Below are 18,549 nucleotides of genomic sequence, written 5' to 3' on the forward strand. Positions count from 1 at the left end.
TCGGTGGGGCCGGCCTGTCACTTTGACCCTCAAGGGCTTCAAGAACGAACTTTAAGGGACTTGTTTCTGACACATGTGCAGCCCGACCCAGCAGGGCCCACCCTGGGGAAGCGGCTGAGACAGCGGGTCCTGGCCCAAAGAACCGCCTCACATCCCACACCCTGGAGGCCCTGGAGCCGCCACCACGACTCCCACCGTGCTGTCCGCAGCCTCAGCTCCCCCTGTGACCCGCAGAGCCCTCCCCTGCCCGGCGCTGCCCCGGCAGAACAAGCCCTCCTTCTCCTCAGGTTGCACAACGGGGCCGTGACCTGTGGCTGAAGGAGACACTGGGGTCCAGCATGTCCCTTTGCAGTTTTCCGGGAAACACCCCGAGGGACTTTCCCCGGGCACTCAAACTGGCCGTGGTCCCTCCGCTGGGCCACACGGCAGGCTGGGTATAAAGAGCCGTCACCTGTCCTCTGCAGACACCGGCAGGTCAGCTCCACCAGAACCCAGGTGAGGCTCCCCGTGAGGGGTTTCACTTAACTTACTCCTTTTAGAGATAACCATCGGCCATTACCTCGCCCCTGGGAGGTCTGTCCTGGGCAGAGGGGACCCCAGAAAGGCTTCCCGGTGTATTAGAGGCTGCTCCAGGGAGTGACGGGCTGGTCCTAAGCCAGCCTCCCCCTTTAGCGTGGCCTTGGCTGAGGGGTTCAGCGCTGAGGGTGTGCTCCCCGAGGTGCACCTGCGGGTTTCCTAGATGACCACTGACCGGCTGGTGGGACCACGGGCGCTCAGGCAGTGAATCCCTAAGGGGGCTGTAGAGGCTTCCCCGGTCTCCCTGACCCCCTCCTGCCGTTTCAGCACCATGAAGCTTCTCACAGGCCTGGTGTTCTGCTCCTTGATCCTAGGAGTCAGCAGCTTTTTTTCATTCATTACTGAGGCCGCCCAAGGTAAGGCTGAGGGAGGGGGACTGTCACCAAAGGCCACCAGATTCACCTGGTGTGGTCCTGTGCTGGTGGAGGCAGGAGAAGCCAGGGCCAGGGGGAGCAGCAACCAGGCTTTCCCAGCAGGTTTTCTGCAGCTGGCCAAGGAGGTCCTGGCACTAGCCTGTGGGGGCCCCAGACCCCAGGTGAGTGGCGCTTGCTGGTCTGAGAGGCTCTCTTGCGATCTGGGTGGCCTTGTCGTGCGCTGCTGCCCCCTACTGGTGAATATGAGAAGCACAGATCCCAGCCCTGGCTCAATGGGAGACCAGGACAGCCTTGGAAGCTCCCGGTTGTGTCTGGAAGGCAAAGTAGAAGGATTTCTAGGGAAACGTCTCCCTACAGTGATAAAGGGGAATTATATTCTTTACCAGGGGCCAATGTGGTGGCCCAGGGGACATGTGGCAACGTCTGGGGGAGAGGGGGCTGTGGCGCTGGGGAGCGCGCATCAGGTGGAGAAGGGTGCTGAACTACATGCTCAGGGCAGCCCAGAGACCCGGAGGATGGAGCCAGGGTTTCAGTAGTCTGAGGTCGAGAGTCCGTTTCATGATGTGGCCCTGCTCATTGCACAGGTCACGCAGAGCCCCTGGGGGTGACGGGACAGGCAGCACTGCAGGGGACAGGTGCCAAGTCTGCCCAGGTGCGTCCTGCCTCAAGGACCCTCCTCAGAGTTACCTGGAGGCGCCCACCCTCAAGGACATTCTGAGCCATAGGACCTGAAACTGCTCACAGGCTGAACCCCGCCTCAGTGGAAGTCTGCGCTCTGCTTCCCTCTAAGCTGCTGTCAGAGTTGTCTCTTGACCTGGTATCCTTTTGCCTTTCCCTTGCCTCTCAGGGTCTTGGGACATGTGGAGGCCTACTCCGACATGCGAGAAGCCAACTACATAAATGCAGACAAATACTTCCACGCTCGGCGGAACTTCGACGCTGCCCGAAGGGGCCCCGGGGGCGCCTGGGCGGCTGAGGTGCTCAGGTACCTGAGCTTCTGGGGACACCAGGGTGGGTGGGCGGGGCTGGAGTGCCTTGGGGTAGGAGGGGTGGCCCTGGAGCAGATCCCTGCAGGCTGTGGCCCTCAGCCTGGTGCCACGCTGCCCACCCCTCCTCCACGCCCATTGCAGGGCCTGGCCTGCTGGCAGCACCAGCGTAGGACTGGTGACAGGTGTGAACCTGGTCCCCAAAGAGAAAGGGAGGGCCCAGGAGCGACCACAGCCCTTCCTCCCTCCCTGGTGCTGTTTATCCGGTGAGGGTGACCGGCCGGGCAGCAGGGCCGGGGTGTATTTCTGCCCCTCCTTCCGTGGCTTTCCTGGATCAGAGCCATCTCTTGGGAAGGGGAGACTGGGGAGGGTGGATTACTGCTCCTCAGCCTGGTGATCCGTCTTCTTACCCACCTACCTCAACTCCAGCGATGCCAGAGAGAATATTCAGAGACTCACAGGCCACGGAGCAGAGGACACGGCGGCTGACCAGATCGAGCTGTCAGCCCCTGCGGGTGCAGAGAGTTATTGTTGGACTTGGGTCCCTAGAAGCTGGAGCAGGATACACGTAGATTTTTAATAAATGTTTATAGACTGAGTTTGTTGAGAGAGTGTTGATCTCTGGGGGTAAAGACTGTCCATTTGTAGGAACAGGTGAGCGATGGAGGCCAGCAGAGGCGTGTGTCCAGGACTGTGTGTTTGGCTTGGGGAAGAGGCTTCCCGTGGGGATACGGTTGGACACTTCTATCAGCCCTTCCTGGAATCAGATTGGGTCCTTTCTCTAGGCTTTTCTGTGTACACTGTTGCTATTTCAAGGTTTTGCCATGTTTAGTCCCCTTACTCCTGTCCACATTGTCCCGTTACCTTCTCTACCTTCAAGGTCCTAGTCCTCAGTGGTCACTCCATCTGTGGGGGGTGGGGGCACAGCCCTGGGATGACTGATCGGTGGGATTCTGTCCTAGAAACAGCCACCTTGATCTTTTGTTAATTTCTCAGGTATACACCTACAAATCCAATCATTAAGCAGTTTTTGTTTACTCAAGAAACAATTAGCTGTATACATAAAAGGTGTTATCTCTCATACTTTTTCACTATGTGATTCCTTCTAGAGGCCAGCAGGTGGCATGATGGTTAAGGAACTGGACTCCCACATGGTCGACCATGGTTTGAGTCCCAGACCTGGTGGCTTGAAAATCCCACCAGACATGTGTATATGCATGCCCAAACTCTCAGGAGAGATTGTGATGTGGCCATCCTCCTGGGGGGGGGGCAATTTCTCATTTTCCTTCTCACTATCTCTCTAGTGAGCGCATACCTTATAGCAAGCAAGCAAGCAAGAAAGTGCCTTTAAATCATTTTCTCTCTTTTTTCATTGACTTATTTCAAGACTAAATGAAGATAAAATGCCACTCCTTTTGTGACTGTTCCCTGACACTTTATGCACCTTAACTAGATAAAATTGTGGAAATGGTGGGGTGAAGAAAAAACAAGATAGAGAAGATCCTTTTATAAATCAGGGTGCAGTCAGGACAAAGAAGCCAGGCAGTAATTTGAAAAGGGAGGGTTTTTTAATTTGTTTGTTTTTTTATTTGTTTGTTTTGTTTTTTAATTGGAGAAAGTACCCCCTAATGGGGCATGGCCATGTCACAACCCCTCTCCATCTCCCCCTCTTTTGGGGACTTTGGGCACTCATGCACACACACATCTAGTGCGTTTCTCAAGCCGTTTGGTCTGGGGTTGAATTGGCATGGTCAGCCATACAGGATTAAGCTGCCTTAAACATCAGGCCACAGAATCAACCTGGAAATGACTAGTTTGATGTGAAGATATGAAATTTTAATTCCTAGAAAATAAAAATGGCTCTTAGTCACATATTAGGTCACTAGAAAAGTCATGATATATTTTTCTACGTAAAAAGATAAGATGAGCCGGTAGAAAGATGTGACCTCAGTAATAAGAGACGCAAATTAAAATGACAGTGAATTACATTTTATTCACCGGAATTTCCAAGACCATGAAGTTTAATGGCACTGAGTGAGAGATGGTGTGAGACCAGGGATGCTCATATTTCTGGTGGGATGAACATTGACGGCCCCGTGGAAGGCAATTACCTATATACATAAAAATGTGTTATATGTCATACTTTTTCACTATGTAATTCCTCACATAGGAATGATCCTAGATACATGTTTTTACATGTGCCAGAAATATATCTACAAAATTAATAAGCATAGCACGGTTTGCAATAACTAAAGATTAGTAATGGTCAAAATGACTGCCAATATTCTCTAAAGTAAGGTTTGCCCATGTGATGGTTAAAACAAAACCCAACAAACTTGATATGAAAGAACTTCCAAGATATATTAACTTTTAAAAAGTGCATTTGTCGGCTAGCAGGTGGCATAGTGATTAAGGCACTGGATTACAACATGGTTGTCTGTGGTTCAAATCCTGGACTGGGGAGCTTAAAATTCACAACACATAGATACATAAATAATTTCTTTTTTTAAGTGGAGGTGTGGTGCGGCTGGACCCACATGGGTGGGACATGGCTTTGCATCCCGAGACCTGCTTGAGCATTTGGGTGTGCAGGTGTGCCTGTGGTCAGGGCTGGCTTGGCCTGGGAGTGGGTCATGCATGAAGGCGGTGTTGGGAGTGCCTGTTTCTCTGTCTCTGTTTCTGTATTTCATGGAAGAAATAAAAACACTTTAAATTTTTTAAAACAATTTTTAAAGTGTAAAACAATAGAGCTGGTAATGTGGGCTAGGAGAGTTAAGGGAACCTGACCCCACAGGGCCAACTATGTGGTGTGAATCCCAGCCTGGTATCTTGAAAAACATACTGGGTATGTGTGCATGTGTGCCCAAAATTTCAACAGGATGGGGAAATGGAGAAGGGATGGTGTGGTGACCATGTTCCAATGGGAGGTGCTTTCTCTCTCTCTCTCCTCTCTCTCTCTTTCTCTTCCTCTCTCTGGCAAGTGCATATGCACTCCGGCCAAATAAAGGTGTAGAACAATACATATTTATATTAAAAGAGAGTTAAAGACCCAGCAGCCCTCATGGCATGATTTGGGCTAGCTCCACATCCTCATCAATACTGTCGTGGCTGCCATCCACCCAAGCAGTCAAGACCCTGGTTGCCCATGGTGTGAGTGATAGTCGACGTGTACCCTGTCTTGAATATGGAAGGGACTTTGTCTGCAGCACTTGGGAGGTGCCCATTCCCAGAACATTATGGTTGCAGCTTCAGCGCCAAGACTGACAAGAAGTTCTCTTGGTATGGTTGGCTCGGATGAAGTGCTGGTGGATATTGATGATGTAACCATTACTAATGACGATCCAACCATTCTGAAGTTATTGGAGGTCTAACACCCTGCTGCTGAAGTTCTTGGTGAGCTAGCTGACTTGCAAGATGAAGTCGGAACTGGAACTACCTCCGTGGTTACCATTGCAAGAGAACTTCTAAAAGATGCAGATAAAAAAAAAAATTCACCCCACATCTGTTATTAGTGGTGGTCAACTGGCTTGCAAGGAAGCAGTGTGTTATACTAGCGAAAACCTAATTATTAAAACATGAACTCAGAAGACATTGCCTGATGAGTACTGCTAAGATATTGTTGTCTTCCAAAATCATTATGATAAATGGTGATTTCGTTGCTCCTATGGTAGTAAATGCCGTGGTTGGTGTTAAACCCACAGATAGAAGACACCAGCCTCACTATGCAGTCAATTCTGCTATTGTTCTGAAAGCCCACCCGGAGAAGTCAGATGGAGAGTGTGCTAATCAGTGCATGACTTCAGCCTATGGAAAACAAAACTGAAGGGGCCGGCAGGTGGTGAGGTAGTTGGTGGCGCTGGACTCCCACGTGGCCGACTGCGGTTCAGTTCCTGGACCTGGCAGCTTGCTTTCTCACTCTCCCTCTCTCTCTGCTCAAATTGAATACTACTACTAATTATAAATAAAATTAAAAATAATTTTTATAAAAAGGAAACAAAATAAAACTGAAGCTTGGTATATAGGTGGTTATCACAGACCCTGAAAAATTGGACCAAGTGAGACAGAGAGAATCAGTGTCACCAAGGAGAGAATGAGGTAGATCCTGGGAACTAGCGTCAATGTTGTTCTAACCACAGTTGGAATGGATGACGTGTGTTTGAAGTACTTCGTGAAAACTGGTGCCATGGCAGTTAGAAGAGTTTTCAAAAGGGACCTTAAAGGCACTGCTAAACTTCAGGTGTGATTATTCTGTCAACCCTGGCCAATTTGGAAGGCCAAGACATTTTTGAGTCTGCAGTGATGGGCCAAGCTGAAGAGGTGTTACGGGAGAATATTCGTGATTATGAACTGATCTTAATAACACTAAGGTTTGTATATCTGCATCAGTTAGCTTACATGGGGCAAACGATCTCAGGTGTGACGAGATGGAGCGCCCTTTACGTGATGTGCTTTGTGTGGTGAAGAGTTTTTGAGTCAAAGTCCGTGGCTGGGTGGGGGGGACCACTGTAGAGACAGTCCTGTCTATATACCTTGAAAACTATACAATTAACATTGGATCTGGGGAACAACCTGCTTTTGCAGAGTTTGCAAGATCTTTTCTTATTATTCTCAATACACTGGCAGTTAATGCTGCTCAAGATTTCACATGTCTGGGGCATCAAAGTGAAGAACTTTTTATGTGAGGACCCGGGATGTTAAAATCTAGAATGGCTTGGTCTCGATTTGATCAATGGTAAACCTCAAGACAACAAACAAGTACGGGTGTTTGAACCAACCACACTTAAGGTTAAGAGTTTGAAATCTTATTAAATTATACTCAGAGAGTGAAGACGATTAATGTGGAGGTTAGGAAGATGCTGTTCTTTCTGGAGCTTTTGACAACAATAACAATGTTAGATGCAACTGTCTTGTCCTCCAGTATTACACATTAAAATCACAGCAAAAATAAAATAAAAAGGAAAAAAGAACAGGAAGATTATATATATCTAATATATACCAGTATCAAATCTATTACCTGGAAGACCCTAACCTTTGATCTTCCTGTTTTATTCCCTTCCTTCCTTCCTATTTATTTATTTATTTATTTTTGACACTGGGTGTATGAACTCACTAGAGAAAGACAGGAACATATATAGAGAAAGTGAGAAATCACCCCCCAGAAATCACCATCCAGGGAGATGGCCATGCCACAACCCCTTCTTCTTTAGTCTCCTCCTTGGATTTTGGGCACACACGCATATGTGCCCAGTGTAATTTTCAAGTCACCAGGTCCAGGACTCAAACCAAGGTTGGTCACGTGAGAGTCCAGCACTTTAACCACCACACCACCTACTGGCACCTCCTTTCTCCTTATTACCTCATCCCTTGGCTGGAGGAGCCAAGCTTTACTCCTGTGTCCTTACATTCCTTAGAGAGAAGCCACAGGGATAAGCAGACACCTTTGCTAATAATATTTGTCACCTTCCAGAGCACAATATCGACGTGCAATTTTCTGGGAAGATCTCCCACTGAACAGGAGTAAGAATGGAGAGACATAGGGACCAGCAGATGGTGTAACGCTTACATTATTGAACTCCTGCATGGTTCACTGTGATTTGAGTCCCGGACCCGGTGGCTTAAACTCATTCTGGGCGCGTGTACATGCATGCCCAAGCTCCCAAGAGGAGAAGGAGGAGAAGGGATTGCAGCGTGGCCATCCTCCCTGGGAGGTGATTTCTTGCTTTATGTCTCTCTGTCTTTCCACTGAGCACACATGCCCTATAGCAAAAAATCTCTCAAAAAAAAAAATTGGAGAGACACAAAGGGAGAATACGCAGAAAGTCCCCCGTCTTCCCACACTTGAAACACAATTCTTTTCCTGTGATATAGGAGACTAAAAAGAGGGAAAAAGTGACATTTAGGAAGAAAGATGCTAGGAAACAACCACTGTGGACTTCTCAATTTAGAAAAATAATAGTGGATAGGAATCGCTGTTACTCAATGTGCTGGTTTTTTATTTACCAGGAAGAATTGAGCAAAAAGGACTTTGTCAAGGCAGGTTGTTGGATTTAAGGCCTCCCTACCCATTAACGCCCAAGCCAGGAGGGGCTCCAGCTACAACTCCACGGTAAGAAGGCACCAGCAGCCCCAGGTGAGGCTCTTTAACAAGGAGTCATCGCTCATCTTAACTGTTGAGATTCTTTTATTCCATAAATGGTTAAGTCCACTTGTAGAGAAATCATGCTGTCTACTTCTCTGTGGAGTCAGTGATGAACGGAGTAAGACATTGTTCAAAAATCAATGTTTTTGATTGACTGTAGTCTGTGTTATTAGGGGACATCTGGGCCATAAACTAAACTTCGGAAACTTTTTATCCTTTTTCGAGATCTGGGCTAAGAATGAGGGTTTGAGATTCTTCCTAAAACCTGCTTCTTTTCTTTTTGTAAATAATTATTCACTTAATTTTACTTATTATTATTATTTTAAATTTGCTATAGGGCATGTATGCTCTCTGGAGAGAGACACAGAGAGAGAGAGGAAGAGAGAAAGTCAGCCACCACCAGGTCCAGGACCCAAACTGTGGTCGGTTGTGTGGGAGTCCAACACCACGCTGCCTGCTGGCTCCCCTAAAACCCATTTCAATCTTTCATACCGTAGAGATTTAATATGGACAAACGGGAATGGGAAACCAGGCTGTCCTGACCATTCAAGAACCTCAAAGCATAGGTCTATTTTCACCATGGTTCTCCAATCCTTTCTCACCCTCCAGCGCGATGAAGCTTTTCACGGCCATTGTTTTCTGCTCCTTGGTGGTGGGAGTCAGCAGTGAAAGCTGGTATTCGTTCTTCAAAGAGGCTGTCCAAGGTAAGGACCCTGGAGGATGAAGGGCACACCCAGCTGTCGCCGGGTACTCGAGGGCGATCCTTAGAGAAGTCATGAAGGCATCAGAGCGGGAATGTGCTTTTCCACATTGGTTTCTCCTTTCAGGCTGCTCCGACCCAGCACCCTGCCCTGGAGGTCCGGGGTGTTTGGGCTCAGTCTGTACTGCTGATGGAGAGGGCAGGGGACTCAGGACTTGCAGGGGTCATCCCCTGCAGGGATTTACAGGTGGCGATTTCTCGGTCTTGGAGTGTAACTGTGAACTCATGGTGTCCCTAGAGGTGGACGAGCTAAATGAACAGCTTTTCCTGCTCCAGGGAGGGTTAGAACAGCACTTGCCCAGAGTAATCCTGTCCTGCAACCGAGTAATTGGCAAAGGTTGGGATGCAGAGCTCGTGGAAAGAAGTCCTGACTCTTCAGACAGTGAAAGAGCCAGTTCCCACTGATGAACCACATGGAAGCTGAGCTAGGACCAAGAAATGGACTTGTGCCATTTCTAATGAAAAATGAAGCTTATTAGCCAATTATTAAAATGAGAAAGTTATGGTGTCAGTGTTTGCAATGCTTTGAATTTTGTGTGTTATTAATTCTGCAATTGAATTATCTGTCATATAATCAACTGAAATTTCACAAATTTCAGTTGTTCTGGATTTTCAACTTCATGTTTAAATTGGTAAAATCCATTTGGGGAGAAATTGTGCTTTCTTCTTTATGGGGTTAGAAGTTTCAATTCGGAGTAGAATTGAAAACTGGGGGGTGTTTTTGTTTGACCTGAGTCTGGTTTATTCGGTAACAAATTGGCGAAACTTTGGAAGCCTCTTCTTCTTTCTTGAGATCTGGGCTGAGAACGAAGAGTTTGGTTTTGTAAACCCTTAAAATGTTCAAAAATGGTACTCTTTAGGGACCAGCAGTTAGTGTAATGGCTATGTCACTGGACTCCCACGTAGTCGACCGTGGCTTGCGGCCCGGACCTGGTGGCTTAAAACTCACACCGGGTGCGTGTGCGTGCGTGCCCAAGATCTCGAGAGGAGAACGGAAGAGAAGGGATTGTGGCGTGGCCATCCCCCCTGGGGGGTGATTTCTTGTTTTCTGTCTCTCTGTCTCTCTCTGTCTGCCTGGCGAGCGCACACGCCCTATAGCAAAACCTCTCCAAAAAAAAAAAAGAATTGTTTGATGGTACTCTTTAAATAACGGGGTTCTTTTCCCTTTTATAAGAAAGAGGGAGAGGGAGAGAGAAAGGTATCTTTTCCACAGGGTCTTGCCATGCTAGGATCCAGCCTTCTATTATACTTAACTAAGATCCCAGGCAAATATAAACACACCTAGTGTGTTCAGGTTAGTCCAGGAACTGGAATCAGGCCTCTGACACAGCCACCACTCTCCTTATTTGGGCACTATCTATTTGCCCAAATAACACAGTTTTTTGTTTGTTTCTTTTTAGGTTTTTGTTTGTTTGTTTGTTTGTTTGTTTGTTTTTGCTATAGGACTTATGTGTTCACCAGAGAGAGAAAGAAAGTGAGAAATACCCTCGCCCTTGGGGAGGGTCGGATTTGGGCAGGCATACACATGTGTCTGGCATGTTTCTCAAGCTGCTGGGTCAGGGTTCAAAGCATGCAGTTGGCCATGTGGGATCTAGCTCCCTTCATCCCTGGGGCATGGGTGAGCCTGAGATGGCATATGTTTTGAGCATCCCAGAAGGATAGCTCATGTCCTCTCCCAGTTAATATTCCCCACTGAGCGAACGAATTATTCTTCCCTTTATCACTACGAATTAGTATTTCTTGCTTTTAATATTTAAATAAAAGAAATTATACAGTATGTGTCTTTTGTATCTGGGTTTCTTTCACTCAGTAGTATGACTATAAGATTCATTCACATTGTTGTATGTATCAATAGCTTGTTCTTTTTCATTCATAGTATTCTGCTGTATAAATCTTCAGTTTATTTATCCATTCTCCATTGTTGGATAATTGGGCTTTTTTATGTTTTAGGCTATTACAGATAAATTTTTAATAAACATTGGTACACAGTACCTTGACAGAAGTAAATAAGCACTCATTTCTGTTGGGGGTATAAACCTTGGCATATAATCATAGGGTCATAGATGTTTGTAGGCTTGGCTTTAGCAGATATTGCCAAACAGTTTTCCAAAGCTGTATCATTTTACAATTCCATCACCAACTGTAAGAGTTCCAGTTGCTCCACAACTTTGTCCACAGTTGATATTGTCAGTTTAAAATGTTTCTGTCAGGGCTGGCAGGTAGTATGGTGGTTAAGGGGTGCTGAACTCCCACATAGCCAACCACAGTTCGAGTCCTGGATCTGGCAGCTTTCTTTCTCTCTCTCTCGTCAAATTAAAATAATAAATAAAAATGTTAAATAAAGTAATTCTTAAAAAAATGTTTCTGTCATTCTGAAGGGTATAGAGTGGTATCCTACTGTCATCACCACCCTTTACTAACAAGTCAGTCAGATTGATTCAACTCAGAGTTGCCGTCATTCAACTGGAATGATGGGCCACCGGAGACACGCAAACTCCTCTTCTCACCGTGCCCTCCCGACAGCCCCTGGACCTTACATCTGTAGTGTCATTCTCTGTTGTTACATCCCTTATTTGACCGTCCCACCTCTTTTTTGCACACAGAACACAGAAGCCAGGGAACCACAGCTGCCAATCCACCCAGTCCAGTCTACTTCCCCAGAAAGCACCTTCTTCCAGGGAACCGTCCTCAGGAAGGAATATTCCTCTTTACGCATAATTTCAAATGATCACTTTGTCAAGGGTCAAAATCAGTGGGAAATTTTCACTCTTCCACTTTGATATGTCACCTGGTTCATTTTCATTATTTTCTTTTATTTCCAGGGACTGGGGACTTGCTGAGAGCTTATTGGGACATGCAATTCACCAGTAGCCGAAATTCAAACCGATATTTCTATGCTCGGGGAAACTATGAAGCTGCGCAAAGGGGAACCGGGGGCATCTGGGTTGCTAAAATAATCAGGTAATAGAGAACCCTGGCGATGCTGCTGAGGGCTGGCAGAGCTGGTCTGCCCCTCACGCCTCCTGTGGTGGCCCCTCATGCCACCTGTGGTGGCCCCTCCTCTCCCTGTCCTCTCTTTCTTGGGGTCTGAATGGCCTGCAGAGCCAGAGCAGGAGCAGGAAGGACTTATCTCTTCCCGACTCCACCAAGAAAATGGAAGATGAGGAGGGTCTCAAAAGACCTAGTCACAAGGTGCAGAAAGAACCAGCTGACTCAGGCTTTTGTCCTAGAGGGCTGCAAAGCGAGCTCCTCCTTCCTGGAGACTTGACATTCCCAGCCTTCTCGCTTCCTTCCTTGGGTGAGGGTGGAGAGGGCAGTGGGGAATGGAGCCATCTGGGGTAAAGGAAGATATTAACCTCCTGTTTCTGATCCTTGGGCTCCAGCAACTCCAAGAAGTATTTTCAGATGCTCTTACATCAGTATTACTACAAAAGCGGCAGCAAGGGATTGGAGGACCTGATGTCCAACCAGAGAGCTGAGGAATGGGGCCGCAGTGGCAAAGACCCCAATCACTTCAGACCTGACGACCTCCCTCAGAGATACTGAGCTTTCTCTCTCTGTTCTCAGGCGACCTGGCCATGAGCCACACACACCTCTCCCCCATCACAGTGTCACCAAGCTTTGTGTCCCCAGGAACTGCAGGGCACCTGGAGGTACTCAATAAAAGATTTGCTAAACTGAGTTTGTTGGCGGGCACTAGGAGCACAGAGATGGACTTCCTGGGAAGAATGGCCACCTGCTGCCATATGGAAGATAAACAGCACCACTGAGGGTGGGCCTCTCCCTGACCGTGAGGGGCCAGAGACCCCCGGCCGGCCTGGACCTGAACCCGCCAAAGCCCCTGTAGTGTTTTAGTGACTCCAGCTTTTCCTCTGGGAGCTGGCAAGTCATTGACCATCATTGCTTCGTCAGCGACTGCCTCAGGTCACAGGCATAAGCCCTGGGCAGCTCCTGCCATCTTCCCCTGAGGTCTCCTTCTCAGACTTCTGCCGCCACCCCTTCTGGTTATGGCCAGGCTTTCTGGGTACAGAATCTCTACCGTCCGCTTAGCTGCCTCCTGGCCCTATCCCCAGTGACTTCTTTCCATCTTGAGAAGATACATTGCTTAGGAAGTGTAATCCTGTGAATTCCACCCTAGAATTGCTGTCCTGGCTTCCAGTTTATTTCTTACCCACATAGCACCTGCCCCGATTTAATTTGAACTAGTCCCTGCTCATTACCTAAGAACAGCTCTCACCCTAGTTTTCCCTGTCTTTATTCTCCCATGTTTTAGTTCAGATAAAATTCTACTTCCTGTTCTAGGGAGGAACTGAGATAGATAGAGAGATGTAGCGCAATTAATTATTATTATTGTTATTATTATTATTTTGTTAGAGGGCACATGTGCTTGCCAGAGAGAGAGAGGGAGAGAGAAAATAAGAAAGCCATGCCCCCACAGGGGATGGTCACATCGCAATCCTTTCTCCTGTTGGGATTTTGGGCTGACATGGCTGGTTAGTTTTTCAGACTGTCATGTCTGAGACTCAGCTACACAGTCGGCTATGTGGGCCCCGGCTGCCTGACCACCACGCCTCTGACAGGCACCGTCTGGCATCATTGACTGAGGCTCAGCTCGGTCATATTCTGTTCCACTTCTGGGTCTCTACCCATAAAAAAATCTTGCATAAGGAGACAAATAAACAATTGTTTCAAGTTTCAGTTGTTTTGAAAAATATTTATTTAATTTTATTATTTATTTATTTATTGTTTTTTAATAATATTTTATTCCAAAATTACAAGCTTGTCTTCTCAAAAAAATGGAACACTTCATGAATTTGCGTGTCATCCTTGCTCAGGGGTCATGCAAATCTTCTCTGTGGCCATCCTCCCTGGGACGCGATTTCTCGCTTTCTGTCTCTCTGTCTCTCTTTGTCTGTCTGGTGAGTGCACGCGCCCTATAGCAAAAACCTCTCTAAAAACAAACAAAAAAACAAAACAACACAAAACGGTAGGAGGGAAGACTTTAGACGCAAAAGACCATGTTCTCAACATCCCACCTGTTAATTGTCCTGCTTTGGCCTTTTTTTTTTTCCTTGCTAAGTTTTGAGCTTTTCAAGCTGATCTCTCTCTCTCAATGCCACTTAGTGGAATTCCAGGATACACACACCCTTTCCTGGCTTGAGGGTGCTTTCTCGCTGTCTCTCTCCTGTGAGAATATGAGCCGTAGAACAAAGTAAATACACATGCACGCGCACACACACACACACACACACACACACACACACACATCAAAGGTGGTTACTAAACCTTGGTCTTTAAAACTGTATTTCTGATTGGTACTTGTACTTACTCACATTGCTGTGTCAATAATATTTTAATGAATACTTCTGTCTTCTGGAAAAGATAAATGATGATGTATTTTCTTGGTTAAACTGGAATATCTAAAATTCATTAAGTGCTTTACAAGTGCCCAGAACTATTTCAAGTCCCTGTCAGCATCAGTCATTTCATTGTCAGAACCCTACAAGGAAGGTATTATTATTCACCCCACCCCCTTTTATTTATCTTGGAAACTGTTCACCATCTGCCCACACTCCTCTTCTCCCAGTAAATACTCCAGGCCAAAGTCCCGAGCTTCCTCCTTAGCCGGGCCTTACGAGCCCCCTGCTTCCCTCAGGCTTCCATCCCAGGGTCCCTTGGGAAGAAGCAGCAGAAGGAAAGTCCTCTGGGTTCCATCATCGCTGCCATGTTACACAAGCATCGTCTTCTCTTCTTTAGAGAAATCTAATGGCCTGTACATTTTTACCTTTGGACAAAGGTGCAGGCGTAGGGCAGCTGAGTAGGCCGTGGGACTCCAGCTCCTGCGTAACACCTGCATGCAATTTCTTCCGGAGGCAATCTTACAAAGCTCACACAGTAAAGCACAACTTTGCTGTTCTGGGTAAAGGAGCTGTTCTCTGAACCAGCTCTGTAGGAGCCAGATCCCACATGGCCAGCTGTGGTTCAAATCCCAGCTGGGCAGCTTGAAAAAGTTACCAGGCTTGGGACTAGCAGTTAGTGTAATGGCTATGTCGCTGGATTCCCATGTAGTTGACCGTGGTTCAAGTCCTGGACTCAGTGGCTTAAACTCACACCAGGTGTGTGTGCATGCATGCCCAAGATCTCAAGAGGAGCATGGAGGAGAAGGGATTGCAGGGTGGTCATCTCCCCTGGGGGTCATCCCCCCCTCTCTTTCTATCTCTCTGTCTCTGTCTTTCCGGCAAGCACACACACCCTATAGCAAAAACCTCTCCAAAAAAAAAACCCTACCAGGCTTGTGTGTATACCCCAAATCCCAACAGAATGGAGACATGGAGAAGATTGCAGCATAACTCCATTGGGGGATTCTCTCTCTCTTTATATCTCTCTCTCTCTCTGACAAGTGCAGATGCCCTCTGGCAATGAAAGCAAAACAAAACAGCTGAAGTCCATGTCACAACCTTCCGGAGTTCCTGTGCTGCACCCTACCTTCTCCCTGAATCTGCTGTCCCGACACTGTAGCAGCCAGTTGGCCATTTCCTGCTTATCTTTGTCATGGTCGTTTCTACACAACTTTGTAGCCAATTTCTACACCACAGTTCAACACTCCTGGATTATACAACCTGCCATAGCACCTTCCATAGCAACTGATCATAAATGCTCTTGAATCCAGAGGGCTCCCTTTTCTATCGCCAGTGGGTGCTGAGTTTTGTTTTGTTTTGTTTTGTTTCCGTGGGTTGTCTGTCTCCTTACTCTCCTACTCCAGTATCCTAGGGTCCCAACTCCATTCTGAGCAGTCCCCTGTAACGGGGCCAGTCAATTGTTCCATTTGCCCCATATGCTCACGTTCTTTAGACTATCAAATACCTTTTCCTACTATTGATTACTTGTCATTGTATTGGGTTGTCGGAAAAGTCCTGACGTATTTTCCTGTTTTTCTATGCAAAAATGCATCCTGACTTTTCCGATGACCCAGTACATTGTCAGTACCTTAGTGCATAAAAACAACTTTCCCCACCAGTAGTGGAAATGGAAACAGGCAAGCAAAACCCTAACTTGCTATCCTCCTGAAAACTGCCCAATTGCACAATCTGGAAAAATTACATCTGTGTGGAGAAACGTCTTGAATTTCTGGATGCTGTGTTCCGCCCAAGAAGGATTGTGTAAGAAGGAAGAGAGGATTTCCTGTCAGGACATGGTCTGTATATATAGCACCAGCCACGTCTCCCCAGCCGGCCGGCCGTACAGGTAGCTCAGCTTCCCAGGGGCCTCTGCAGAAACCGACAACCAAAGGTGAAGTGCCAGGACTTTGCTACAGTTTGTTCTTGGGAGCTTCTCCTTCCCACCGGCATTCTCGTGCTGCAGCTCAGTTCTTTCTGCCTCCTTCCTGACTCCACTATTCTGATAGTGTGGATACAGTTGTGGATACAGATGGTCCCTGACTTACAACGGTTTGACTTACAATTTTTTCACTTTCCTCTGTGTGAGTGAGCTTCTTTTGTTTTGTTTTTAAAAATAACCGGGGCCGGCAGATGATGTAGTGGTTATATTGCTGGACTCCCACATGGCAGACCGCAGTTCAAGTCCCAGACCCAATGGCTTGAAACTCACGCTGGGCATGTGTGTGTTGCATGTCCAAGATCCCAAGAGGAGAATGGAGGAGAAGGGATTTCAGTGAGGTCATTCTCCCTAGGGGGTGATTTCTCACTTTCCCTCTCAATCTCTCTGTCTCTCTCTCCGGCAAGCACACATGCCCAATGGCAATAAATAAATAAATAACAATTGGCATGACTTTGGCTTAAAACGAAGATTGCCTTCCATTTTCCAATTTCCCCATGGTATTCAAGAAATTACACGAGATATTAAATACTATAAAATAGACTTGTGTTACATGATTTTACTCAACTGTAGGCTAATGTTAGTGCTCTGAGCTTGTTTAAGCTGTGGTGCTCAGTAGGTTAGGTGTATTAAATGCATTTTTAAAAAATATTTATTTATTTAAATTTATTTATTCATTTGTTTATTTCAGTTTGACCAGAGAGGGACAGAGTGAGAGAGAGAAAGTGAGAAAGCAAGCCACCATATCTGGGATTCGAACCAGGGTAGGCTGTGTGGGAATCCAGCGCCTTTAACCACCACGCCACCTGCAGATCCTTTAAATACATTTTTGACTTACAATATATTTGACTTTTGATGGACTTACTGGAATGTAGCCCCATCACAAGTTGAGAAGCATCTACTTTTAGGGCAAGAGCCTTGTAGTATGCGGGTTCTGTACACAGTCAGCGTGGGCAGAGCAGGCATTTCTACGACAATGCACTGACCGTTTAACTCGTCTCACCTTACAGAGAGCGAGGACAGACGCAACATTCTCAAATGCTTTTTTGGAAACTTCCTGTACAGTTAGGCTTCAGGGCTGACAGGGGAATAGAAAGTGGCTCTACCTAAGACCCACTGCAAGCTCTCACATAAATCACTGCAGTTCCAAATGGAAAAGGAGAACTAGACGCTCTGAAATTCTCTCGGTCACCTCTCTTCTATCTTTCTACCTCTCACCTAGAATCATCTAGCTGACTGATTAGCTATTATGTTTCTATACCATCTATGTGTTTATATATGTATATATCATGCGTGTGTGTGTTCTTGAAATGCAAGATTGGGTCAACAATAAAAGCAAAAACAAAAACTTCGACACATCGTGTTTCATCCCTGGTTGTGTTTCCTTGTCTCTGCAGCAGGATGAAGCTTTCTGTTGGCCTCATTTTCTGCTTCCTGGTAATGGGTGTCAGCAGCCAACAGTGGTTAATATTCCTCAGGGAAGCTGGTCAAGGTAAGGGCTGAGGACACGGGCAGAAGTCTGGGTATGGCTGTCTCCAGGATCCAACTAAGCAAAGCCACATCCCCACGGGGTGAAGGTGTTAGTGTAGCCACAGCTGGATGGAGAAGGAGCACAGTCTTCACCGGAGTATTTCCTCGCGCTTCTCTGATCAGCCTTGACACTGCTCTAGGAGGAACCCCAGGCCAGAGGCCACATCATTTTGGGCCACAATTTTTCTGCAAGAGTGTGTGAGGGATCAGGAATTCAGGGGCGAATGTTCTCTGAATACAAGTGGGGCTCTGCTGCCCCTTAGTGGGGATTCTGGGACAGTGCAGTTCTGTCTTGGGTAGCAGAGGACCACGTGGATGGAACATGTGGAGAGTTTGCAGGAGGCTGGGCCGCTCAGCAGTCTCCATCCACACCGCGACAACCAGGATGAGCTGAGACTCCAATCCGTGCTAGGCACTATTCTAACAGCTTTACATGTACACTGAATTATTTTTCATTTTAAAAAGTTTATTCATTTATTTACCCTGGAGTAAGAGGGCATGAGAGAGAGAACCCCTAATAGAATCCCAATGCTGCCCGCCACCCCCAGCCTCAGTCCCGGTTTGTGGGCATGCATTCGCCAGGGTACTATTTTTCATTCTCTAATCCTGGGGTGTAAGCACCGCTCCTTTCCCTTACTAGGGAAACTGAAAGACTAATACCTACAAATTCCCAAGCAGAGCAGGATTTAACCCAGGTTCCTCAGACCCTCCTCTTAACCACAGTACTCTACGGCTTCTCAAACAGGAGTGAGAACTCTGGACTCCACAGATCCGTTTAATTTGTAACTCAGAGGGAACGCATACAGTAAAAGCTGTCATTAACTCTCAACAAAAGCAACTTATTATGTA

At 46.9% G+C, this 18,549-nt stretch overlaps 2 protein-coding genes and 2 pseudogenes across 2 annotated transcripts in view; 3 read left to right on the plus strand and 1 right to left on the minus strand.

The window, feature by feature from the left end:
* The first annotated feature begins 400 nt into the window (after window positions 1-400).
* LOC102490960 (serum amyloid A-4 protein-like) lies at window positions 401-12,517 on the plus strand. The gene is given in 7 exon segments (XM_014584570.2): window positions 401-495; window positions 844-932; window positions 1,798-1,815; window positions 1,818-1,935; window positions 8,685-8,779; window positions 11,658-11,796; window positions 12,219-12,517. Coding segments are annotated over 6 exon segments (618 nt in total). The 5' UTR covers window positions 401-495; window positions 844-847; the 3' UTR covers window positions 12,382-12,517.
* Window positions 2,368-8,617, plus strand: LOC102491374 (T-complex protein 1 subunit alpha-like; annotated as a pseudogene).
* A 1,108-nt stretch (window positions 12,518-13,625) lies between the features above and the next one.
* LOC114006425 (uncharacterized) lies at window positions 13,626-13,695 on the minus strand (annotated as a pseudogene).
* A 2,053-nt stretch (window positions 13,696-15,748) lies between these two features.
* The window catches only part of LOC102486929 (serum amyloid A-3 protein), a 4,771-nt gene continuing 1,970 nt past the window's right edge, over window positions 15,749-18,549 (plus strand). Inside the window, exons 1-2 of the mRNA XM_014584565.2 lie at window positions 15,749-16,125; window positions 17,568-17,662. Coding sequence (XP_014440051.1) covers window positions 17,572-17,662 — 91 coding nt within the window. The 5' untranslated portion in view covers window positions 15,749-16,125; window positions 17,568-17,571. The remainder of the gene's footprint in view (window positions 16,126-17,567; window positions 17,663-18,549) is intronic.

The sequence above is a fragment of the Tupaia chinensis genome, unplaced genomic scaffold (genome assembly GCF_000334495.1).
Source record: "Tupaia chinensis unplaced genomic scaffold, TupChi_1.0 Scaffold000077_1, whole genome shotgun sequence".
Classification (NCBI taxonomy): Eukaryota; Metazoa; Chordata; class Mammalia; order Scandentia; family Tupaiidae; genus Tupaia; species Tupaia belangeri.